We start from the raw sequence: 27653 nt of genomic DNA on the forward strand, positions 1-27653 counted from the left end.
GTAAAATGCAATCAACTAGTCTGTCTGAAAACAAGAAGGCTGCGAGTCATTTCCTAATTCCAATATTGGAAGATACAGACATTCTTTAATCATATCACTGCTTTGTTGAAAAAGCAGCCTGAAATGGGGTGTTTTTATTTGTCTTGTAACGTCTAATACAATTAAAAAGAAGAAACTTTAAGAACCGTTAAATAAAGGCATTTTGATGCCTAGTCAATGACATCAAGGTGTGTTTACAGAACTCCAAAAAAGAAAAACAATAACCACAGTGATGTTGCTATTTTTAATTAAAGTCAGTCTAGCATAGGGTTGCCAGGTTTAGCAAATAAAAACACAACATGGAATTGAAGTTGAAGTTCAAGTCATAAGCAAATGATTAATTTTTGGTGTAAGTACATCCCATGCAATATTTTTGGGTATACTTACACTAAAAATTTACTCGTTGTTTTTCTGAAATCCCACTTTATCAGAGCATGCTGTATTTTATCTGGCAACCCTTGTCTATCATCCTTGCCACACTGTGGTTTGCTATGAAAAGCATGCAAAGCTGGATCCTATTTCCAGGGTCAAGAACAAGTGCTGTAGTTTCTGTGCTTACTCCATCTGCCAATGTAAAAACTCTGGCATGTCAACGAGACCAGGAATGCTTCTTTAACAGAAATAGAATACACTTCCAATTAGTCATTTACTTTATTTTCCTAAAGGAAAAGAGAAAGGCACTGCCCACTTGAGAAGAAGGTAAGAGCTGGCAAGTAAGAAAAAGAAAAATCTGGAACAATCAAGAGGGGAAAGAATTTTTATCAGGAAGTAACAGAGTTGGACACAAATAAGTTTGAGTCAGAAAACAAAATACTTAACATAATTAGATGCCTAGGAATCAGAAATTGGAGACAAAGAGAGAGAAAATGATAAAAGGACATAAAAAAATTGTATTTTTTCCCCTAGGAAGGCTGCTTTTTAAAGAATTCCTGATGATCAGAAAGTTAGACATTTTGTGGGAGAGAAGTTTCCAGACACATCATACTGTCTTTCTGAAGCACCATTTAATAGTTGGTCCAACTCCCAACTGATGAGAACGCTTGTTTTTCTTCTTTCTTCCTTCTGTTAACTCACACCTTTGGGTGCTTCCTGCTCCTCTATATCCTATAAGATGAGCTGCCACAGACCCGCACCCCTGACTTCAGTGACATTGCCCTCAACCATATGAAAACCCCCCTGAGATGCTATATGACCAGGGCAGATTTTCTGCCTACTGGCTCTATCTTAGCATTTCTCTGGGTGTGCTGTGAAATGCAGATGCCTTGGCTCCTGCTGGTGTCTCCTCATTGAGATTCTACATTTCAATTTGCTTCCTGGTGACCAGAATCCCAATACATGTGGGATGCACAGGCTCCCAGGACGTGTGGCTTAGGGTTTGGGGTGTTGTTTGTTAGGATGAAAGAGGTATAATTAGTGTGGCTGCTTTTGGTTTGGATTTGGTTTTTGGTTTTGGTTTCTGTACTTGAAGAGAGGGAAGGATATCACAGAAATTTTATTTATATGAAAAGGAGAATTATGGGTCTTCTTGCTGGTAATAATAGGACAATCATGAATGTTGCTTTAAATGGATTGATTCCTTTTTTAACACAGGGACAATTCAGAAAAGTCCATTATTAAAGAGTCCTGATAAAAAACTATATATTTTATTTTTATTTTTTTAATTTTTATTTATTGACTTTACAGAGAGAGGAGGTGGGAGTGAAAGAGAGAGAGAGAGAAAGTGAGAGAGAAGTGAGGAACATTGCTTTATTCTACTTATTTATGCATCATTGGTTGCTTCTTGTATTTACCCTGACCAGGGTTTGAACCTGCAACCTTGACATAGCGGGATGACTCTGTAACCATTTTAGCTACCCAGCCAGGACTATTCTTCTATTTTTATTTTTTGTGAAGTAGAATATTTTTATTTTGTTGAATTTATCAGGGTTACATTGATTAATAAAATTATACAAGTTTCAGGTATGCAATTTTATAATACAATACATCATTTGTATATTGTATTATATGTGTACCACCCCAAGTCGGGACGATGCTCTAACCAAATGAGCTACCTGGCCATGGCTATTATCCGATTCTTAAAGGGATAAATTACCAAAGTATGAGAAAAAGAAGACAAATGCAATGAAATCTTGCAATTCATACCATGACGTAGAAGAAAATTATATTTTTTAGCCCAAGTTTCTCAAGGTTAAACTTAACCTTTGAGTTTTATGTATAGAGAGTTTATTATTGTTTTTCCTGAGTTGCAGATAAATAGCCCAGTTTTGAACAGGGCAGTATTTTTGCTCATTCCTTTGTTTGTATTTAGTGAGCACCCTCAGAGCTGAAGGTGACTGAATCATTCTTTTTCCTAGTAGAAAATGGATCCATTTGATGTGAAGCTGTTCAGAATCAGTGCATGCTTAGGGAAACAGGAAAAGGGAAATCTGCAATATACAAAGCATGGAATTAATCTACAGTGTGTTAAGAAAACACTTGATCCTCAAAATTAAGAAAGAGAAGAGCAAAATATTCAGTCTGTTTTGTACTCAATACACCTTTAAAAGATCATTTAACTGCTTCATCACTAGACACTTTAGGAAGTGGGTTTCCAATTGTGTTCTCCTAAACACAGGGGGTTCTCTAGGGCACCTGAGGAGTAAAAGCCTGAGATGCGTGCCACCTCTCTTACTCACCCATAACTGGACCCCAACCTCAGTCCTACCCTCAAACACATGCACTCACCTTGCCCAAATATTTGTCTCTGCTGGAAGGAAGGAGAATGCCCTGCAGTGGTTGCTCCAGTGGGGTCCCAGAGACACACCTTCTAGGTCCCACAGTTACCCCTGAGAACGACTACTTTGTGAGCTCAGACCAGTTGCTTTCTTCTGCGTGCCCAAAGTCCTCACGTGCGTTAACAAAATAGGGGTTCTAACTGGGAACTCAGCTCTCTAACAACTTAGTCAAGAGGACTGAACCAGCTAACATACCTGGATAAATTAGAACAGTGTCTAGTATCTGGTAGTAAACTTCCGCTATCATGTGTTTCTGTTCTTGGGCTTGGCACAAGCTTCTATTCAAGGGAAATCGTTTTTACTGCCTTAAAAAGTGTTTGGAAGGACTACTGCCTCAAACCAGTCCTTCAAAATTTATGATCACGCTTTGTCCTTTTATCCTTTGGCTGAAAGCCAAGTCCCACCCCCTGAACTCCAAGGGTTAAAGACATTCCTTTCCTTTCCTAGATCTGAATTCAGGGCTGTGGTGGTTAAAGATGGAAGCTGATGATGACATCATAGAAACTATTTCATTATAATCTTTTGTTTTTCTCTTGTTAACTTTTTAAAGGGAGAAATATTTTATTCATTATCTAAGCATTCAAAACTCTTTGGAGGTACACTCGACACGAATGCTGTTATTATCACCCATATTCGGTGAACTACTTGGGGATTAGAAGTGTTATGTAAATGTTTACACATTATTACACTGTGGCCCAAGGTCCACAGTGGGACAGCAAAGACAGCCAGGGAAGAAGCATGAAGCGCCAGAGAGGCAATGGTTTTTGTAAAAGGTATGAAATTCTTTTTAATTTTAGCATAATGATAGTTGCATTTCTGAAGAGAGTCATTTACAGCCATTAAGGAAAGTATATATGGCTGTACAAGAGAAACACATCTAAACTGAGGATTTGCTGAATGTTTTAAGCATGGAGTTTTTAGAGAAAAGGATGATCGAGAATGGATTTAAAATGCTGTGAGGGGCATTTGGAATTCACTAGAAGAACTCCCTGACAATAAAAGCAGCATGCTTCCCGACCCAAACTGTCACTACATCTTTCCCAATGGAAGGAACAACTTTCTCTTTCTTGGTAGGTTCTGCCTAAAGGGAAAAACTTGGAACCCCTTCTCCCAGCTGACTATTTTAGGTAGTAAGGACATTACAGAATGTAAGTACATTACAGAATGTTGAAGTCTATTCTCTTAAAATCTTTACTCTTCCTTGTAGAGAAAGTCTCTGATGGGTGCAAGAATGTCCCCCATACCCCTAACACTGGCTAAACTCTTTTTAACCAAGGGGAAAAAAGACCTAGCCCAGTGCCTTTAGCTGGTCCATGTGTCTAGGTACAATAATTTTGTTCGACCAGTGGAGCTGATTTTCCAATTATGGTAATGATCTTAAAAATTTGTTTAAAAATAAGTGTGAGAGAAAAGAGGAATTTGATATAAAGAGAGAGGCTACCAAGTAAAGCCCCCGAGACATGCAGATGGACTGGAAATCTTGATGACCCTAGACCACGGTCCGGAAGCCCCTGTTCTACATGATTTCAGGATTTTCTAATTCCAGGATCCTCGAGGACGCGACAAAGAGCTTCAGCTGCAGAGTCTTAGGTGGGACCTGGGAAAGCTCGAGAGGCAGCGCTTATGAAAGTGAGAAACCTCTCCCCTCACAAAGGAGCTACATCAGCACAGGCAGAAGAACTGTGGACACTAAAGACAAAACAATCCTGCTCTTGATATTTTAAAAATATCTGCTAATGCACGGTTTCAGATGATTATTGAAAGGATGTTCGGTTTTGAATAAAGGACAAAAAGACAAGTGGAGGGAGAAAAGCCCACACTCTTTTTTCTTAATGTTTAGAAATATTCTCTCCCCTCGCAACCACTTCATATTTTTTAAAACAACACAAGAAAGAAAGGAGGGGGGAAAGCAGTGTAACAAAATCTCCACCAGAAAACACAATAAATTCTAGCTGGTTAGCGGCCCCATTCCAAATTATTTTTTAAAAACAAATCCTAACAGTCATGTAGTTACAGCCCCTGAGGGAAGCTCTAAGCCCAAGGCTGGTGTCCCAGAACCCGAACCACAAAAAAAGGAAAGAAAGAAACCTAACCGGTCTTCGACAGGAATATGAAAGCAAAATCTCCGAGGCAGCGGGAATGCCCCAAAGGAGGAGAGGGCTGCAGCTTGCAGTAATCTGTAAATGATTGCGGGTAAAGTCTGGAGGCTTCAGGCTTGATCTGTGTTTGTTCCAAAAGAAAAGCCAAGGAGGACGGTGTTAATAAAGAGAGATTTAACGGAGAGCTGTGCTTGGAATAAAGTGGGCTACAAAAAGGTCAAATTTGATCAGTTGGAGCAGATTACAAGGGCTTTCAAAGGTGGTGTGGAGAAATGAGCCCGGGCTGGGAAGGAATATAGCGCCAGATTGATTTGGGGGGTGGAGAAAAGCCAGGACAAGTGCTTATCAATCCTGGAAGTAAGAAGAGCTGTGCTGGGCGCCCCATCGCGCTGGCCCGAGCCAAGAAGCCGGCGGGCCGGTTCCTTCCCCTCCACCCACCCCCTTACCCCTCCTCTCGGATTGGATTCGCCTTCAGCTGCCTCTTAGACAATGGATTCCTTAATCTCTGACTTGGATCCACTCAAAGACTGGAAAGTTTTAAGGTAGGCCTGCTTTCTTTCTCTCCCATCACTGTTTCAGTTCATGGCCAAGTTCCTCCCCACCCCCACCCCTACCCCAATTAAGGAACGCTGGATGCGAAGTGCGTTGCCTGTGGTGGCTTTCAGTGACAACCAGATCTGCGTGGAGGAACACTCCGCTTCGATAGGGAAACAACTCCAACACTTGCGCGAATCGAGGCGTGAGAAGTCTTGTTTCACTCCAAGAGACGAATGCGGTGCATTTTAATGACAGCATGCACAATTTTACTGAATTGATTCCGGACACCAGCTCACTCACAGGACCCCGTTCTCATCTTTATTGTTGTATTTCATGGGCGCGGAAGAGAGGAGAGGGGATGTAGCAAACTTTGGGGGACTTTACATTAAAAAAACAAACTCCAGAAAACATTATTCCTGCTCCTCTTTTAACAATCTGTGGAAATGTGTCCCTCCTCTGACCTCTCCTTCTCTCCAGGTCAAATATGGAAAAGCTAGAAAAACTCAGTTGACCTTAATACTGAATGAGTAGAATTTATGAAATGAGGTCTTTCTCTAAATGCTCCCAAAAAGCTGAACTCTGACCTTTGCGTCTCTCAGGAGCCCAGGAAAATTAGAAGCAAGGAGCTCAAAGTGACCGATTTCATGCGTTCCCTCCACCTGGGTCTCAGCTGACTCTTGGTAGAGTTCACAGTGAACTCATAGGTTTAATGTAACACCAAAGGGCATTTCCCAGCAAAAAAAAAAAACACTTTGGGCAAGTTTTAAAATATAAAAAACAGTGAAATTGAGGGAGTTTTTGAAAAGGATTCTATAGTATGTCAAATTGTCCTAAATATCTACCCCAAAACATGATTCCATTGGAACTAAGTGTAGACTAGAATAGAAGTGTGTGTGTTACTGGACCTCTTTTTCCTGACATTTATCTTATCTTAATTAGCTAGTATTTATTTCCCTCTCATTGGTTCTGCCTTTGTATTCATCTACTTTTCTTATTTTTCAAAGGAACAATATTATAGAAAAGAGCAAATAGAAGGAAAAATAGCCAATATCCATCTTAGTGATTTTCCTTTTTTAAATTCTTCCATCCTGCTTTCTAGAACTTTACGTGTGTATGTGTTGTACATCATAGTGTATGTGCCATTTTAGAATCTGCTTGTTTTTTCACATAAATATCAAACATTTTCATGTCGTTACCTACCATTCATAACCATGATTTCAATGGGTAAATAAAGCACCATAATGTTGGTGTACATTGTTTACTAAATCATCATTTGTTGAAAACTCAGATTGTTTCCAGGCCTTGATTTGTATTAACAACACCACAAGAAACATCTTTGTGCATATAAATTTTTGCTTTTGTTAAATAACTCCAAGGATTTCTAGATAAAAAGGCACAAAATTTTATGGATCTGTCAGTTATATTTTCTTCTCTTTGTAGGTTAAATTTAAGTTGTAATTGAGAAATGGTAAATGTTCTTATGTAAATGTTCTTATGTACTTCTGTAAATGTCTTTATGATGCTGCTCTTAGAATGAATTTCATTCTTTATTTCTTTGACTGGATTGGTAGTCTGTTTCTAAAATTGAAATATTTCTTTTTTTCAAAAAGATTTTATTTATTTTTAGGGGAAGGGAGGGAGAAAGAGGGAGAGAAACATCAATGTGTGATTGCCTCTTGTACGCCCCCTGTCGGGGACCTGGCCTGTAACCCAGGCATGTGCCCTGACTGGGAGTTGAACTGGTGTCCCCTTGGTTTGTAGGACAGCACTCAATCCACTGAGCAACACCAGCCAGGGCTTAAAATTGAAATATTTCTTAAGACTACTTTTGAACATTTCTTTTCGGTGATTAGCTTATTAATATTATTACACAAATGGATATTGTGGGCCATAGCTCTAAGAATGTGTGTGATGATTATAAATTTTGAAGATGTAGCCCTCCAAAGGCCTTTTTAAATGAATCTTAATCCACTTAAAAATCAGTAATAATGTTACCTTACCCCTAAATGTGTTCCTAACATAAGTGAAGTTTACTTTATTGCTAGAGTAAGTAAAGTTTCCCAAACTTGGAGTGGCAAGACCTGGCAAAGAGGTATATTTTTCCATCAACCATTAGGGTATGCCAAGTTCATTCTGTCCTCACCTCTTCTTGGCAAGCATAATTTCATCAGCTTTTAAACTGTGTAATCCTTTCCTGAGGTAAGGAATTATAAAGGGGATAGTGTTTATGAATTGAATTTTATATTCCTTAATTGTTTACAATGAGGCTTTTCTTGGCTAATCCTGATCCATTGAACCATTGAGTCGCCAACAGTAAGTCTCTATCTAATGTATGTGGGAGAAGCAAAGATACAACATGAGCTTATAAATGGGACAACTATCAGGAGAATGAAGATGTATATGCTAATGCCGTACAGAGTTCTATGTGATATGAGTTTTCATTCATAAAACGGCTTTAGAAATCCAGAGATGAGAGCCCCCATTCGGTAAGGAAAAGGAACACTGTTACTTTGACAAATGAGTAGAATGCTTAATTTATAACAGTGGAAAGGCTTTCAAACCTGTGTTACCTGGAATGTTTTCAGATGTTTGCTCCAGGTATGCAGCCTGGAGTTCTGCCAAACCTGTTGCTCATGAAAAGTGATCGTGTAAAACAATTTTTAAATCTGCTGACACCATAATTTAGTGTTTCAAGATATGATCTGCTGCAGGGATACAAGTTCAGGTCATAAACCTTCTCAACTATGCTTGACATCATCCTAGGCATATTTTGTCAAGTGGAAAATCAAAGCAGTGAATGGTGCTATTGGCTGTGTTACCAGTAATTTAATGTCTGTGTTAAGGGGCATAAAAGAAATCTAACTCCCACCCAAAGACACCAACAATTTCCAACAGTGATACTCTAGAATATAGGGAAAAGACAAACAGAAAAGTTTCACACAAAGAAAACATTCAAAATCAGCTAAATCAAGAAAAATATAATTAGTGTACTGAAAAAAAAAAGAACATGACAATTTAGTAAACCTCGGGTAAAAAGAATTGAAAAGAAACCTGGCAATATGTTTAATACAAGATTTAATGTTCATAGGTATTAGTCGAGGGGAAAAAAGTTAACAGTGAAGGGGAGTTAACAGGGAGCAGACCTCTGAATGCCTGGCCTTTGCTATACCCCTGCCCATGCCCCTGTATCACCTCCATACAAGAGCCTGAAAAACCCAAATCTAGTTTTCCCATACCATTTAGAGATGAAGGAATTGAGCACACAAGATGGAGTGACTACATTAGGTCACAGAATTCATCAATTGGACAAGTTGCCACTACAGCCTTCTCTTGAACTCCATCTTGTCTGCTGAGGGGTTGTACTCACCTTCACTTGTCTTCCCACCTCTCCTTTAATGAGTTAAGACAGCTCAGCCCAGAACTCTCCTCAGAGTTCCCAGACTTCTCAGCACAGCCAATGATATATCTTAACGATGACTCAAGCTACACAGGTTATAAACCGTTTCTATAATCTCCCCCAAGACCTGGTTCCTTTCTGCTGTTCACAAGTTTATGAGTCACACAGCCATCCCGCCAGGTACTCAAGTGGAAAGCTAGGAATCCTCACTATTCCCTCATTTTCCCTCTAATTACATCCATGCGGTTACCATCTCCTGTTGATTTCAATTCCTAAACATCTACAGATTCTTTGCTTTTTTCCACCTTTCTTTGCATTTATCTCGTTTGGCTCAGAAACCTGTACAACTACCTAACATATTTCCCTGTTTCAGTTCTTGCTCTCACAGTCAAATATTTTCCACACGAGGGGAATGAAAACACTTCAAAAGCCATTAATCATATCATGTGACTTTTCTATCGAAAAAGTTCCCATTACAGTTCAAATTAAACTCAGCATCCTTATTCTAACCTACAAGAGCTCATCTGACCTAGCCCTGACTACCTCTCCAGCCATATCTTCTCCCTCTCTCCCCACAGACCATGTTGTTCCAGCCACTATGGTCTTCTGTCTCTTCCTCCAAAAAGCCAAGCTTATTTTGGCCTTAGGATGTTTGCACAAGCCATTCCTCTTCCTACCTGGAAGTCTTTGCTATTTGTAGGTCTGGATGCTGCTTGTTATACAAGTCTTAGCTCAAATGTCACCTCCTCAGTGAAGTTGTCTCAGACCCCATGATTTAAAGTCATTCAAAAGTCACTCTCTAGCATGTCTCCCTGATAGGTTGAACCATATAAAATTGCCAGTATTCAACCACTTTTGACCTATTAAAAATATTTCAATTTTACATGGTCTAATTAATATTCTCATAGCACTTATCAATACCTGTTATTTTTAAAAAGATTTTATTTATTTATATTCAGAGAGAGAGAGGAAGGGAGGGAGAAAGAGAGAGAGAGAGAAACATCAATGTGTGGTTGCCTCTTGTGTGCCCCCTACAGGGGACCTGGCCTGCAACCCAGGCATGTGCCCTGACTGGAAATCAAACAAGGACCCTTTTGTTCACATGCCCATGTTCAATCCACTGAGCCACATGAGCCAGAGCAATACCTGCTATTTTTACATGTATTTATTATCTCTCTCATTAGAGTATATGGTTTGTATGTTTAACTGGCATATACCCAGTACTAAAATATTTTTTGGCACATAAGATAATGAGTGAGTGAATGAATTAATTGAGTGAAGTGGTCACAGTTTGTCTTCCCCATCAGCCTTACACTTTCTGAGGCCAGAGGCTTTACCTATTTTGTTCACACTCTAATGCCCATGTTTATCACAGTAGCGGTGGTGTATTATGTGGTGGTATATTATGTGGACTGAGTGAATGAATAACTAACTCCTACCTCCCAGTTTACTAATTCTATCTCCATATCCTCATTTCTGTTTCAATCAGCAAAGTCTCTGAATTTGATAACATGGACAATTTTTACTTTCTCTGGGCATCTGATAGACACCTATTATTCAAGCAGAATTTATTTCTTCTATACAAGAGAATGATCTAGATCCAGAATGTACAAACGTTGATAAGGGCAAAAAGATAAATACTTGAGTTTTTGATGGCCACAGAATCTCTGTTGCAATGATTCAGTTCTGCCATGCAAAGTGAAAGTAGCCATGATAAATTACTAAGTAGCCTTAGTAAATTACTAAGCTTGGGTGCAATCCAATAAAACTTTATTTACAGAAACAGTCGGTGAACTGGATTTGGCCTATGGGCCTTCTCTTACCTCTCATATATTAGCTAATGCCTTTGACCCACAAGAAAATAGAAGTGTTTTTGGTGTACACTTGGAGCAATGTTTTCTTTTTTTTTAATTTTAATCATTGTTGGAGCAATGTTTTCAATCTCATCTGACGAAGAGCATTTATTTCATAAAGTTGCCTTAGTATTGGGAAAAAAGTTTTTTAAAAGATCTTGGTAATATTTCAAAGGTCAAAGATGTTTTAGATCATGAGTACTTTATCTCACAGAGATGATTATAATCTGGAGACAATTTATGGCTTACTACATCCCTGAAATGTTTGGATGAACTTTAATGCTATATAATAAAATACACTTTGACCTGTTCCCTTTCTGAGTGTGTGAGAAACTCCCATTAATGAGAACAGCACATGTTGATGGAAAAAATAGACCAGACCCTGACATGTTTGGCCTCTTCTCCTTCTTTTTCATTGCTTTCTCTAGCTCATTTAGGAGACATTTCTCTTTCAAATGCCTGATAAATCTCCCAAGATGAATTCCAAATTCACAGAGGAAAGCTTGCTATATATTTTTGAATGAATGCCATGTGTAGATACTCTTTGGCTCACATTACATGACATCTTAAAAATACTTGGAGGAAGAACAAGTTACATGGAAGCTCTGTTGGTGTCCCCTGAGGGTAGGCTGCCATCTGAAGTATAGGGTTAGTCTTAGAGGATGAGATAAGAATTATGAATGCTTTCTATGGGCCAGGTATTGTGCTAAGTGCTTTGTATTTAATATCTCATTTAATCTTTGCAACAACACTATGAAGTAGGTGCTCCCATTTACCACAATGGGGACTTGGTTTTTACTAGCTGAACCAGAACACTTAGAAAATGATGCCATATACTGTTCTGACTTAGCACCTTTCCTTGGCACACTGGTAACTTGATGAAGCATGTTGCCTTAAGTATGCCTCCGATGGGAAAAATTTGCACCACATTATTTTTCCTTTTCTCACAGGAAAGTTTGAAGAATGATGGCCTACTTATCATCAATGGCATGGGGTACTTTTTAAAAACCTTTGCAAGAACCAGGGGGAAGTAGGCTATGAGAATATAGAGAAGATCATGTAATAATTCTCTAGGTAGAATGAATTACTATATATGTTTATGAAAGTGAATACAAGATCTGGGCTTCTTAAACAATTTATTATATTGGAGAATCTACTTTTCACAAAGCATGACTAATGTAGCACATGATATAACTGATAATGACAAAGGTTATTATAAGATCACATAAAAATGCAATTGCATTTTCATCTCATTCCAGCATTCAAAAAAACAAAAATACCTTCATGAGTTGTTTCCATTCCATTGACAGAAATAATCAGTACAAAAATATTCATTGACAATTAGTTTTCTCCCTCCTGAATGGTTCTGTTTCCCTGGTGGATTGTACCAGCAATGTATCAAGGACAAAAACAACAAACCCAGATCATGTGAAATTTCAAAGAAACACAAGAGGAAATTCCTCCTGTAATCTCCCAAAGGTCAGAGACCACAGTGAAGCTATTTTCCCAAAATAGAAAACCACCTGCTACTTTTATTCCAACATTTGGGACTAGAAAGCAGAAAGTGCTACTCGCCTCCCTACACTCCCCAGATATTACGTGTTCAGGCTCAATGTCCCAGAATACTAGAATCAAATGCGATAGGCTGTTCCGTAGGAGAGGACTGCCAGGGTAGACTTCCTGTCTGTTCTTATGCAGGGCTCCCGTGTTTAGCTCCTCTCTGCATTTTAATACCACAGGACAAGGTACCTGAAGAGATCAACCACTCACCCTCCTTTCTTCAATTCTATGTTAAAAACATCTCCAGTCCCCACACTCCATAGGTTTCCTGAGGACACGGACTGTCTTTTTTACCACCGTGTCTCCAGCAGTGTCCAGTCCTGACCCAGGTTTGCTACTTCCTAATTTCAGCTGAGAACTCTTCACGAAACTCTCCTTGCTTCCATCCCACCTCTCAATGGAAGGAAAATGTCCTTCCCCTGAATGCTCATAGCACTGAACATAACCTAAGATCTCCAAATGCAAGTGCATATTTTCTCCTTTGTCATTTATATATACTTTTGTCCCCTTAGGAGGCTTCAAACCCTATAAAGATAGATAAGATCCATGCCTGATTCATCGCTGTGTCCACTTGCATCCTATCCCCAGACACTGCTGTTTGCCCAGCCAGTATTTGAATGGACATCACATTCCTCGTTGTAAGATGAGAGATTGAACCAGGTTATGTATCTAAGGATTCCCACTCATAAAATTATATTATCTCTGTGAGATAGAACAAAGAAGCACTCTCCCACGGATCTCAAGTCCCACCTGTGTAAGCCATACCATGCTTCCTTTGCCCACACTGTAGAGTTTTTCTGGAAGCAAAGCAATTCTCTTTACATTGATTCTCACTTTCCTTCACAGATCTTTTATTCCCAATCCTTCTGTAGAGTTGATAGACTGAACTACAAACCTGTTTTCCAATGTGCTGTCTCTGAACTCAGGCTATATTATAAATCAGCTGTTGCAGGGATGCATTCTGCTGATGCATACTGACATTAGCAGTCATGTGAGTATTCCTACAGGGCCGAATACTGCACTCTAACCAGACTGCAGGTGTTACCCTTAACCATGGTTTGGGAACTCCATTTTCTTTTTCATTGCACAAGTTTTTCATTCTCACAGAGACACAAATGCCTAAGCCAGAAAAAAAATACAGGCCTGTGGAAATGGCAGTTTTATATATTTTATTATGTTTCCTGGTGGATAAGTGAAAGACTTTGTAAACTGGAAAAATGTTATCCTCATTTAAGTTTGGCATTTACAAATGGAACTTAAGGCTTCCTCTGAGCCTTGGCACAATGCTTCCCACCATCATTATCTTCATTATCAACCACAACAGCCATTAATGAGGCCCAAGAGCTGGAATGCTCTTCTCCTCCATAAAAACTCATGTGTCTAAAAGGTTTGTTCTAACCGGAATTCCTCAGTGTAACTCTGCCTGACAACCTTATTTAAATCGGCCACTTGCCACATTGCAACTTCCTCAACACTTAGTTGTCACTCTACAGAGACGTAATGTAAATAACAATTTGAATGTGGATTTTTTCAGATAATGATTGACATATAACATCATAGTTTCAGTTATATAACAATGATTTGATGTTTGAGTATATTAAGAAATAATCACCATAGTAAGTTCAGTTAACATCCATTACCATATATACTTACAAATTTATTTTTCTTGTGATAAGAACTTTTAAGATCTACTCTCTTGGCAACTTTCAAATAAACAGCACGGTATCATTACGTATAGTTACCATGCTGTACACATCCCCAGGACTTATTTTGTAACTGAAAGTTTGTACCTTTTGACCCCTTCATCCAGTTAGCTCACCCCTGCACCTCTGGTGACCATCAGTATGTTCTCTATATCTATGAGCCTATGAGCTCAATTTGTTTATTATTGTTGTTTTGTTTTAAATTCCGCATATAAATGAGATCATACAGTATTTGTCTTTCTCTGACTTATTACCCTTGGCATAATACCTTCAACGTCCATCTATGTTGTTGCAAATGGCAAGAGTTCTTTCTTTTTATGGCCGAGTAATACCCACTGTGTGTTAGTACCCCATCTTCTTTACCCATTATCTGCCACTGGGTACTTAAGTTGTTTCCATCCATGCCTTGGCTATTGTAAATAATGTGGTGATGAACATGTGGGTATATGTATCTTTCTGAGTTAGTGTTATCATTTTTTTTGATAAATACCCAGAGCATAATTGCTGGATTGTATGTATGTTAGGCCTATCTTTAATTTTTTGAGGAACCTCCATACTGTTGAGCACATTTTCATGTACCTACTGGTCATCTGTATGTCTTCTTTGAAGAAATGTCTATTCAGATTATCTGCCCATTTTAAATTGGGTTATTTTCTTTTTGCTATTGAGTTCTATGAGTTCTTTATATATTTTAAATATCATATATTATCAGATATATGATTTACAAATATTCCCATTTGGTTGGTTGCCTTTTCATCTTGTTGATAGTTTCCTTTGCTCTACAAAATGGAATGTGTTTTTTTTATTTTCTTATCTATTTCTTTGAGTTACAGAATGACTTCCATGAAAGCAGAAAGCACATCTCCATTAGAAGGCCCAGGATGATAGGGTGTTTATGAAATGTGCACATTTGAAAGACATAAAAAATATAATTCTTTTACACTCAGATGGAAAGTAAGATTGGGTATATTAAATGGCATTATGCCCAGGGAACCCATGGATGTTTGGGTCTTGATGCAGACCCCTCATGTACAAGTGTCCAGAGGGACTAAGGATGGAGGGACCAAGAGGGGGCCATCAGTTTCTTAACTGAGGATTCTAAAAACCACTTGTTGGGGAATCACGGAAGGGGCTGAAATATTCTGGAATGTTATAGCTGGCCTTCTCCACTGCCACTTCTGCAAAACCTGGACCTTCATGGCCTGAAAGAAACAATGACAGATTGAAGTAAGAGTGTAGAATTAAATGTGGATTGGTTCAAAAGCCCAATATGTATAAATCTAATGGGTCAGACTGGACCGTTCAGACACCATTTTTTTTCCTAATCTAATCTAGATTGTTTTAAATAACTTCTGCTCTGTTTTACATTGAAACCTCAGTCTATTAGTTAGAAATGTTTCAGCTACAGGTAGCCAAACGTTGAATGTTTCAGGTCCATTTTATGATGATCTACACCAAGGACTGGCAAATTGCTTCTGTAAAGGACCAATTAGTAAATATTTTTCGCTTTGCTGACAAACCATATGGTCTCTGTCACAACTACTTAACTCTGCCATTGTAGCCCAAAAGTAGCCAGAGATAACATATAAGTGATCGGATGTGGTGGGATTCCAATAAAGCTCTGTTTACAAAGGCAGGCAGAGGGCTGGATTTGGCCCACAGGTCATAGTCTGCTGATTCCTAGGTAAGCCAATTGACCATATATGTTCCACTAAGATTTAGACCTTTAAGAGCCTAACAGCAAGGACCTCAATAGGGAAATTAGACCAGAGAAAGCAACAAGAGAACATATTCTCCACATGTTATACACTGAGCTGGCCTAAGCTATACTGGACTTTAGCCTCTAGGAAGAAGAGAATGTACAAAGAGTGAAGGAGGGATAGTTAGACTTTCTCTGATCAATCCAGGATTACCTTTCATTTTGGCTATATGGAGGCAAGCGCAGAACATGCTACATTTTAAGGAAGACCCAACACTTCTAACCCACCTGACCTTGACAATGACCTAGAATCTCATCAAGTGATAGCAGGGACTCATCCCATTGGGAGATTATGAAATGAGACCAAGGAAGAGAAGAACTCCTTGAAAAACACCCTCTACGGGGATTATAGGAGTTGTGGGAAGAAGGCAGCTGAGATAATTTACTGCCTATTGCCCATGAGAGCCAGAAAATGACTTCTTGAGGAAATAAAAGTTGACTTCCAGTGCCTTTGGTCTGTACCCACAATTGCTGTCTCATTACCACAAAATCAACCTCATCTTTAGGATGTGGTCAGGCATTTTATTATTAAAAATAAAACTCATGCCTAGATTGAATGCCAAATTGAAAACATGCATGATCATAACAAGCAAAGAGATTTAGCATCTGATAGAAGCCCCCATGTCCTACCTATAACAGGTACCTCTACAGAACAAAAATGGTATTTTTTATGAGATTTAGGATTATGAACTGGCCCTGGGCCAAATGAAGTAACATGGCTTTTCCAGCTTCTTTATGCATTATAAGGCTCTTCAGAGGGATCAATCAGTTACAGCTTCCTAGAAATTTAAAGCAACATAATTCGACATCAGAGAATTTACATTTTGTGGCTTACTTGCAGCTATGCAGCAAACAATGGGAGGGTGGGGAAGCAGCAGAATTCAGGTATGAGAAGAAGGTTGGTGAGGCTTTCTGTATTGCTGCCCCATAGGTTCTGCCTGGAAGACCTGAGTCAGGAACACTCCAGTGTGAGCTGAATTCTTCCTGAGGAGGAGGGCTTCCTCTGCTCTTGAATCTTAATAAATTACCACTTTACAATAAGTTGCACTTAAATTACCAGATCAAAAAGGTCAGTTTCCTTTGTCAAAGAACTAGAAGTATACAAGAACAAGACTACAGGAAAATCACTGGAGAGGAAAGTGGTTTGAGGCAGAATTTCTTTCTGAAGGACTTTAATTTCATTATAATGCTCTCCTCAATGGCAAAAAAAAAAAACCTCCTTGAGCACATGCCCTCACCCAGATTCTGATCAGGTCCCCTCCTGACTGCTGCCTTTGTCCTCGTCCTTCCTCGCTGTCCCCTCTCCCCTTAAAGAACAGAAGGCAGATTTCACCTCTGGGCACCTGACATTGGTGATGATGGACAGGGAGTGGTAGGTAGGAGCAGAGTCACATAAGGCAGAATGTTCTCAATTTTATTTCTGTAGGAAAGGAAGGAAAGGGTCCTTATTGTCATCTTTGAAAGCAGGCTAAGTGTGTTTGAGGAAAACAGCTCCTGAAGACGTAGATTTTGTTTTATTAAAATCCAATAACTGGGTTGGAGAGTAAAGCTTGTGTCCCTAGTCCCTGGATGAGTACTTGCCTCACTGTCTTCTCTCATTACAGAAGGCAAGCGGCAAAGTGTTTTTCCGTTTATTGAGCATATCTTGGGCAGAGCTCTGTTAACAGAACTAGTGTGTTGTGCTTCTGAAACCTGGTTTTAAGCTCTGTCTGCAATCAGGCAGAGCTCTCTAGAGGAGAAAGCTATATTAAGCTTTAATTCTCTAGTTAATTTTTTGTTTGTTTGCTGCTATAAAATTGATTTCCTTGTCTTTTGCTTATTCTCTGCAGGTCACCATTCAGTAAGTCAGCAGTCTCTCCGGCACTCTCAACCAGCCCATTAGTTAGATGGGGATCAGAAAGAAATATTTTGCATATAAGCTTCCAACATCATAAAGTAGAAAAAGAGAGAGTAAGAGGATTTGAAGTCTTGGACTGTATTTCATAGCTTGAGTTTTTCGCCCTGGTAATTGGTTTAAAATCCCTTTTGATCATCATTTCTTCTTTTTTTTTTTTTGGCAGACAATGTTTTTTCTTTATAAAAACAGTGAATGTTTTTTTAACTTGTGGTAACAACATTCTCCCACATAGATCTTTCACTTTCATTGACCCCTGCAACTGTATTCGCTCGGAACTTTAATCTCCAAACCATAAAATGAAAGTTTAAACCACATCTTGAGGCAATAAGTTTCTGCCTTTGCCATTGGTAACACTCAGAGGCTTTTGTTAATGAGAGATTTGGGTAAGGGAGAAATAAACCTGTTCTAGAAAGTCACAAAAGATGTGCTCATGTTTCACAAATCTATTGATTTAAATACATTGGACTTCTCTTTTTACGTGATTTTAAAAAATGAATCAAAGGCAAATTTAGTTAATTTTGTGTTATAAGGTGATTCTGAGAGCTCCCTCTCTGCTTCTGACTTTAGAGAAACCTCTGTTTAAAAAGATATTTGCTGAAAACCTAATCTACATGATTATAGCAATCAACATGTTTCGAGTATATTGAGTGTATTTTGCAAATGCACGGTTTAATTATGACATTCTCTGTGTCCCTTTTCCTATAATTATTTTTCTCTGCATTATGCACATACTGAATAGCCAAATGGCTGTCTGTAAGGGGGGAAATGAATAAGTGGAAAATTCAATGTCCAGTTAAGTAGTGACAAGTCTCTGTACAGATATTGAAAACAAGTCATATCTTAAAAATACAGTCCATTCTTCTGAGGGGCCTTGGATAAACAAACTTAGTATTACTCAAGCTAATCATATGGTACTAATTTGCTGCCTTGCTTTTCCATTAAACTCTCCCCAGGTGATTCCATACAACGATTGTGTTTGGTATGTTCCAGATTTAAGTAATGGATTAAAGTTTAGCAGATAGTCTTTTAAAAAGACAGCATGTAACCAGAGGCTGTACTAGAATTTTCGACATGAAAATCACTAGAATGGGAAAGATAAAATATATTAATATGCACTCTCCTGACCCTTCCTTAAGGAAAAAAAAAAGGGAGTTAGAAAAAGAAATGGAAAGTCTGTAGGTCAGAGTTATGTGGTGTCAGCAATCCAGACAGGTGACTTGGAAACTGGTTCTGGAAGTGTCTGGATTGTACACACATGGCAGGCAGTGGAGGGGGCGAGATTGCATGAAGAAAAGTAATGAATCAAAGGAAATGGACACATCTGTTTATATTAGGTTGTCTTTGTCCTGAATTTTGGGCATTAACACTACTACATAGTAAAATAATGTTAGTGAACCTGCCACCTTCCTCAGCATTTCTTGTTCCTGAGGCCTAATGTGTGGTGGGAAAGTGGGCTTCAGAACAAGATAGACCTGAGTTCAGATCCAGTCCACCACTCCATAGCTCTGTGACCTTAGGCAAGTGCCAGTGATGTTCTGAGGTAGCCTACCTTGAAGGGTTGCTGTTAACTCACAGAGGATCTTCATAAAACCGCTGGTACATAGTTCTCAGTCACACACACAGACAAAACAAGCTGTATCACTTATACATAAAATCAAACACTTCTGATCTTCCTAGGATTTATTTCGTGGTAAATAAAATTATTTAGGCAGCACCTATGTGGAAACTGCATTTTGAGGCTACCAAGCAAAATTTAAGAGGTAATCATGTGTCATTAGTTTTGTGTTATTAGGCAGTCTTGAGACCTGTAGGAGCACATTCCTACAGATGTGACCCTCACATCTGATCCACCAGAGTGAGACCGCCATGTTGTAGGCATGGGCACACTGATTATAGTACCAGGTTCTCAGGCAGAGGGCTCAAGCAGGTCCAGCTTCCCAACCACTCAAACTGTACATCCAGAAGGAGATTTTTTTCCACTAGAGATGAGGTTCAGCTTCCATTGAAGACCAGTTAGAAACTACTTGCTTACAGGGGTAGATTATAAAACAAAAACAAAACCAACTCAGATCCCATTTCCTGGGGTCTGAAAAGGTCCCAACCTTCAGAGCTCCAACAAGCAGCATGCCGTTTTCCACGTGGAAAGCTGAACTTCTGAACCATGGTCAGCTTGGCTTACTGTGTGTGTGAGGTGGGGGGATGGAGTGGGAGGTGGGGAGGTATTGCTCTTGGTAGAGCTCTGCTTGGTTGATATTGTTAATAGCATATCGCAAAGTGTATTAACCAGGAGGGTTCCAGACTAGCCAAATGGAAGGAGCCTAGATTTGGGCTAATTGTGGTTGGAGAATTTAACTGGTTGTGTGATCCCTGATAAGTCCATGACCTCCCTGAGCTTTTGTACACTTATCTATAAAATGGAAATAATACCTATTCTATATACTGCTTCAGGTTGTTGGATATTCAAATTATAATAGGAAGCATATTCAAAATTATAATTGCTTCAATTTCATCTTATTGCGTTTTTAATTTTATTTTGATTTTAAAAATGACATTGAAGGAGAATGTGAAATACTTATGCTTAGTAAAAAGGGACCTGAACAAACTAAGATCAGAGACAGTGCTCTGTGGTAACCAGATTTGTAGAAAAAGTGCCCAAATCAACCTTGCTCAAGAGTTGAAAACCATGTGTTTTGGCATGAGTTTAGTATGTAACTACTTTTGCTGAATCCTAATGGTCAAATCCAGTGGCCTAATTTTAATCCTCATTGTACTTCAATTCTCAGAAGCATTAACATGCTGATTTGTCCGTTTCTCCTTAAAAAGATCCCTGTCTTGGCTTCCAAGAGACTGTCAGCCACTGGTCTCTCTTCTATGATCATTATTTCTTCCTTTCCTTTGCTGGCTGCTCCTCTGCATGCATAGGCTTTATCTTTGACTTTCCTTTCTATCATTCTCCTTGATGTCAAACAGCCCTCCAAGAGGGCTGAATGGAATTTGCAGAAGTGTTTTGTTTTGCTGCTAGGATGTTATGTTTTAATCTGATTTTGCATGCCATACAACAGCGCGCACATCCTCCAGTACACACTCACTGCTACTTGTCACTTACTTCATCATTTCACAGGTACATTTTTGGGTGGTCCCTGGAGGCATTTGAGCTTGCACTTCTTCCCTGTACCTGCCCCTTAGCACTGCAAAGTTTCTAGTGCATATGCCTGAAATTGGGAGTACAACGACTCCCAGTTTAAACTTTTCTCTGAAAAGTATTTTGTATATTCTACCACCTACCTTGTATCCTATGGAGACCTAAAAATAAGGTCTAAATATGCACGAAACTGAATCCATCTGCCCAGCTTTCCACATTGTCCAACTCTCTCCTCAACTTGATCAATGACTTTATCCATCTCCCTCTTCATCCTCATTAGAAATCATGGACTTATTCCTTTAGTGGTTTTACTCAAACATTTACTGAGCACTTTATGTGTACCAGGCCGTATGCTAGAGAATTCAGTGGTGATCATAAAGAAACCTGGCCCCTGCATCATGGCATTTACCATCTAGTTAGAGAGAAAAAAATTTATGAGATAAGACAAAAATAGATACAAAATTGCACCTGTGCTAAGGGGTAGAGAGCACGTGATGCTATGAAAATTACATATGGTTCTCTGGTCTAAGTAGGGATATCAGGAAAGGAGCTCCTGTGGCAAGCTGAGATCAGAACACAATGTAGGACTTTAGCAAAGAGGGCAGGAAAAGGGGTTTAGACATATTCTAGGCTACATTGAGGATTTTGTTCTTTCAAGCCTAAGAAAAATGGAAGGCACTCACATTGTTAAACGGAAAGAGTGCCATGGAGAGATTTACATTTCCAAAAGTTCATTCCCAAAGTAGTAGGGAGAGTGAGCGTGGATGTGGGAGGGGTGTTTTAGAGGCAATTGCAGATGTCCTGGCCAGAGATGACAGTAATTTGGAATGGGACAATAGCAGGGGGACTGGAGATAAATAGGCAGATTCAAATGATATTTATGAAATGAAATCTAAGGATTTGGACTGATATTATATATGGGAGTGAGGAAAAAGAAAGGATCAAGGACAACATATGGGTTTCTGGCATGGTGGAGATGTCATTTGCTGAAATTAAATCCTACAGGGAACCAGATTTAGGGTTGATTTTGGACATCTGTATCTAAAGTGTATCTAATATACCTATGAAGACATTTCAAGCCCTGGTTGGTGCATCTCAGTGGATTGAGTGTGGGCCTGAGAACCAAAGAGTTCCCAGTTCAATTCCCAGTCAGGGCACATGCCTGGATTACAGGCCAGGTCCCCAGTGGGGGTGACACATGAAGGACAAGCACACATTGATGTTTCTCTCCCTGTCTTTTGTCCTCCCTTCCCATCTATAGAAATAAAATTTTTAAAAACCTTAAAAAAAAAGACATTTCAAGCTGAGATTGAGTACATGGATCTGGAATTCTAAGGAGATGGCTAAAGAAACATATTTATAATTCATTTGTGTAGAGGAAAAAATAGAATGCATATGTGGTGTTTAAATGCATACATGTGGCATTGGCATGGAAAGAGAAGCTAAGACAGAGGCTTGAAAAATGCCAGTCACCAATAGCTTAGCTCTTGTGCTTCACCACATATATTCAATTATCATTCATTCACTTTCTTCTTGGAAGCACCTCCAGAATTAAGGTTCTTCTCATCTTCCTTGCTCCTGCAGTAATGGAGGTCCTCGTCATTTCTTTCAAATACTGTTAGATTATGACAGGGTATACTGGCACTTACTCCAGACTTCAGAGCTTCCCACGCTGTTATGCATTTATTCTCTTACAAAGACAAGTATGATCTTGTTTCGCTACTACTCAAAGTTTCTGGGGCTTTCTGTGCTCTCTCAAAGCACACTGTTTATATGTCTGCCCAGCAAGAATCCCATTGTATTGTAGCTACTTGTTCCAGATCCTTGGCTCCCTCCTCAGCTGGAATGCAACAAGCTCTCCAACAGAGGGGGCTGGACTTCACCCACCTTTGCCTTTGTGAAGGCTAAATGGGCATTTGGCAACTAGGAGCTGTACAGTGATGTGAACTCTGCTGCCCTCTGACCTTTACCAAATCAAATCCTGCCATCTGTTTCTGCTTTAATTTTCCTCTGCACAAATATAGATAACAGCTATTGGCCTCTTTCTTACCTACTACCTTAGAGGCACATTTTGCTGCAAGTTCAAGAGGTCTTCCTGCCTAAATGAGGGGAGTTACAGAAACAATGCTTACAAGAAGTAACAGTAATATATATGCAGTCATGCATTTTTAAGTTAATAGTAAAACTGCTTTACAAGTTTAGGCATGACATTATTTTTACTCAAAATAAAATGCCCTCAAAGCCCCATTGGATTAAATTCCATAGATTAATTATATGTGTTCAGTGAGAAAAAGTTCAAACTTCAATTTGAAGAATCTCAGGGGAAAACATGTTGTTTGAAGCAATTAGCTATCTGTACTTGTGTGTAGGCCTGATTTACTGCTTTACTATTTTTCACCAATTTAGATTCTTTTCCCATTCTCCTTTCATGTATCTGAGCGAGACAGAAATGGAGATAGGGATAAACAACATATTTTTGCATTTAAACCTTATTATTTGGAGTAAAGAAAATTAGATTATTTACTAATTACAGATTTTAATTTTTTATCTTGATTGGAAAACAGCTGTCTGGCCCTAGTAGCTTGCCAAGGATTGATGCATTCAGAAGATCTACTTAGAAAAAATATCTGTACATTTCTAGGGTTTTCACTTGTGAGGAATTGATGGATAAAGATAAATCCAAAATGGAATTTTTGGAAGTTATTTACCTAATTGATAATGGCTTAGATGTATGTGGACTTTTGGAAATAAGATATTTTCTTGAATTGCAGCAAAAAGACCTTAAAATGGCATATGTAATTCTTTTCTTGTGTTTCCTTGAAGCAAAAAATCATGATCCGAAGGTACTTTTTAAAACATTTTGGTACACAGAAGCAAAGAAAATTACATATATATATATAGTACTCTCTAGAGTTCTAGTTAAAAATAAATCTATTGTATAATTAGCATATAGTTGAAATTGAATATTGTGCCAAAATTCAATATCTGAGCACTCTCTCACAGTAGTTCAGTTGCACTAATTCTGCATTTACACACCTTCCAGCACAGTCTTATGCGATGAGAAGGGAAAAGTAAGAATCATAGCACTGGCAGGGGTGGACATTGGTTATAGGGCTAGAACCCCATCTGGGTCACAGAAATGAGGAGTCACAGTTCATCTCATGCTGTGTGTGACCTTTCAAATTTAGGATATCCCTTTTCCTCCGCACATAATGCTTTTTAAACAATAGGCAAGATAAATAAAGAGACTTTGTTAACTGATCTGTATGTGTGTATGTGTGTGTATACATAGTTTTTTGGTTTGAAAAAAAAACAAATATTTGTGTGTGTGTTTTCCTATAAACAAAAAACTGGAGTGGCTGAGTTGTGTTGCAAGTATGTAAAAACAACCAAAGCAATTTTATTCATTTATAAATATTAAGCTAAATGTGGTAGAGATAATAATATTAATAATCAATCTCATACAATTATAGTATAACCTGCTATCTGAATAATAATTATATGCTAAGCCCTATTTTAAACACTTTAAATCTTCTATCTCATTTCATTCTTGCAACAACCCATGAAGCAGGATCCATCATCATCCCCATTTTATAAATGAGAAAAACAAGGTCCTGATTGAGTAATTCAGTTGGTTAGAGAGGCATCCCAGTACACCAAGGTTGCGGGTTCAATCCCTGGTCAGGGTGCATACAAGAATTAACCAATGAATGCATATATAAGTGGAACAACAAATTGATGTTTCTCTTACTCTTTCTCTGTCCTTCTCTCACTCCCTTCCTCTCTCTCCCTGCCTTCCTCCCTCTCTCTAAAATCAATGAAAACAAAAGTTTCTATGAGAAAAACAAGGCACAAAACTTGCCTACACTCATACCATTAGTGTGTATGCTTATTTCAGATCTTTTGACAAGCAAGCTATAACTACATTAAGCAAAATATATTTGCATTTCATATATTTATACATATTTACATATAAGTATACACATACACAGAGTGTTTTATGGCTGACAGTATTGAAAACTCACCACAACTGAGAGATTCAGGTTTATTTTCCATTCAACTACCATTTAGAATTTGTTCTTATTAAACAAATAATCTTAATTATTAAAGTTTAAAAGTAGAAAGTCTAGCATGTTAAAACCTATGGGAGAGCTTTACAAAAACCCTTCATTTTATCACCTGAATAATCAGCTGTGTTACATATGTCACTTCTACTAAGGAATGTTACTAATAGTGTATGGTTGTTATTTATTTATTTGGCCAACAAAGACAGAGTTTCCCAGAATTTTCTTTTTGTTTCATCTCACAATATTTGTCACCTCTCAATTTTATTTATTTATTTATTTTTAAAGATTTATTTATTTATTTTCAGAGAGGGAAGGGAGGGAAAAAGAGAAAGAGAGAGAGAAACATCAATGTGCAGTTGCTGGGGGCCATGGCCTGCAACCCAGGCATGTGCCCTGGCTGGGAATCGAACCTGTGATGCTTTGGTTCGCAGCCCAAGCTCAATCCACTGAGCTATGCCAGCCAGGGCCTCACCTCTCAGTTTTATCAACACAACCCCAAAATTTCAAATGCATATCTGGACCCTGAGATACTCTGCCAAAACTCTGAAGAAAAAAGAATAACAAAGTAAACTAAACTTGAGGATGTTTGAAATCCTTGTCAAACCAGACTTCGCATCTCAGATATTCCCACTTCCTTAGCTCCATGTGACTTTGGGATAATAATTATGCACAATCTCTAACTGGAGCATTAGCACTTTTAATGTTAAGCCATACTTTTAGTAAGAATGCAAAGTGTAAACCTACTTAAAATGATCATTTTCTTAAGCAATGTCAGAAATATTTAGTCTCTGTTGCTGAACAGACTTGCAAGCCAACCTTAGCCAAAGGAGGTCAGCTCAGATATGTGCCTGCACATTTAAGCTGCCAAAAAACATAAGAGAATGTTTAGAACAATGAATTGTAAGCTGAAGGTTTCCCCCCTCATGGAAAGTTAACTCTCTAGCGCTCATACCTCTGATTAAGAGGGAAAATCAGGGAAAGAGCATGGAACTGGGCCACCTAATGGAAATATTTCATCAGACAGTGACCTTTCTGCTTGTCATTGTTTGTCTTCTCTGCTTTCTTGGGCATACTGTTTTAATAAGCATTTGTAATTTTAATCTGCGCAAGCATTTTAACAGTTTCCAAAGAGAGACTCATTTGAGCTGTTTCGCAATTGGAAATTGGCGTTTATTTGGAGATGGCTCTAGTAGGATCATTAGCTTCAGTCCCCCTGGTGTTCCCTGTATGATTTCAGTGGGTCTTTTTTGGGAAACTTGCCAGTGTTTTATGCTTCCAACCATCATAGTAAGATTTCTGTGTTCATATAAACTTTCATAACGCTCTGGTTAATATTTGAACGTGTGTTTAAATATGCCTGCTATTTTTACTTTAGGGGTAAATCCTTCATGAATTATGGCACTTAAATCGATATCTAGAGCATTACTGTACCGCTCCACAAGGTCACATGACATAACAGCAAAGGCCACGGAGGACACCAGGCTGGGCATCTACCTGGCTAGGAAACTCCCAGTAAATCACTTTATCTTCCCGGGCCTCAGTTTTATCTGTAAAATGATACATTTAGACCAGATCATCTCTCAGATCTGGAGCTCTGATTGCATGGTGCTTATAAATCCATCTCCAAAGAATGTCTTAAGGTTAAGGGGTAAATTGCTCATACAGAGATGTTTTAAAAATAACAATAATATTGTCTTCCTCTAACAAGCATGTACTCTGTGCTAGGAGTCATACAGAACTTGAAGTACAGCCTCTAATATTAATCCTTACAAATTCAGATTAAGGGGCTTAAATAAACAAATGCCAGGGTAATCAAACCATAAGAGGTTTGGTTTCTGATAAATTAAAACCTCTCATTTGAGCATTAATTTATTAATAAAATTAAACAGCTTACTCCTTTCACTGAATCAATTTCATGCAAATATTTAACAAATATTAATTGGATGGGGAAAATTATCAGTCTTTCCAGGATCCTCTTTAATCTTGAGCTGGCCCTCCTTGGAGAAAGATCATCATTATTCACGTTCAACAGGAAAGGAAGCCGAGGATCATGGAGGCCATGTAACCTGCTCACTTACTCATCCACATGTAGCACAGATGGAGTTTGTACCCACAGGACTCATGCTCTTGGGGTTACGAGATTTAGCAAACAAAAATATAGGACAACCAATTAAATTTGAATTTCAGATTAGCAATGAATAATTCTTTTAGTATAAGTATATCTCAAAAATTACATGGGATATTTTATGCTAAAAAATTATTTGTCACCATCTGAATTTCAAATTGAACCAGGCATCCTGTGTCTTTCTTCGACAACCCTATTTATGACAGAATTCTGTGATAGAATCTGACCTCTGTGCTTTAGCAAATGCACTGGGGATGAGCAGGAGGAGGTCCTACCTCTGGGAAGTTTAAAATCCAGATGATGAAACTGAAACAAAAAGTGGAGTGAACATGGAAATATCCACAAGAGCATCCGAGTAGCCTTAGAAAATAAAGAGCACTTGATTTGCCTTCAGGCCTTTTTTTGGGTTTTTGCCTTTGAGATCTAGAATTTGCATTGTGGTAAGCACCAGGGCAGTTTGTGCAGAATAATCACCAGAAGCAGACTTACAGACCTTCAGTGTTTAGTATTGGGTGTCCTCAAGAATCCGTAGTGGGTTCAGATCCCATATTTGAATGGGGCTGGTTGGGACTGAAATACAATGATCTGACTCCCTTCCCAAGGACCCTTCAGGGAATGGCACATGGAGGAATGCTCCAGGTGGCGTAAGGCTAACCAGATAGAACTAGATAATGGCAAGGCCTCCTGGAAATTTTATTGGG

General features: G+C 38.7%; 1 protein-coding gene across 4 annotated transcripts in view; it reads left to right on the plus strand.

The window, feature by feature from the left end:
* Window positions 1-4970: 4970 nt before the first annotated feature.
* The window catches only part of CELF2 (CUGBP Elav-like family member 2), a 501843-nt gene continuing 479160 nt past the window's right edge, over window positions 4971-27653 (plus strand). Inside the window, exon 1 of one of the 4 annotated variants that reach the window (XM_036024602.1) lies at window positions 4971-5454. In XM_036024602.1, the coding sequence (XP_035880495.1) occupies window positions 5402-5454 (53 nt within the window). In that variant the 5' untranslated portion in view covers window positions 4971-5401. The remainder of the gene's footprint in view (window positions 5455-27653) is intronic. The other 3 variants (XM_036024612.1, XM_036024607.1, XM_036024620.1) reach the window with 3 other exon arrangements.

Source organism: Phyllostomus discolor, chromosome 1, assembly GCF_004126475.2.
Source record: "Phyllostomus discolor isolate MPI-MPIP mPhyDis1 chromosome 1, mPhyDis1.pri.v3, whole genome shotgun sequence".
NCBI classification, from domain to species: Eukaryota; Metazoa; Chordata; class Mammalia; order Chiroptera; family Phyllostomidae; genus Phyllostomus; species Phyllostomus discolor.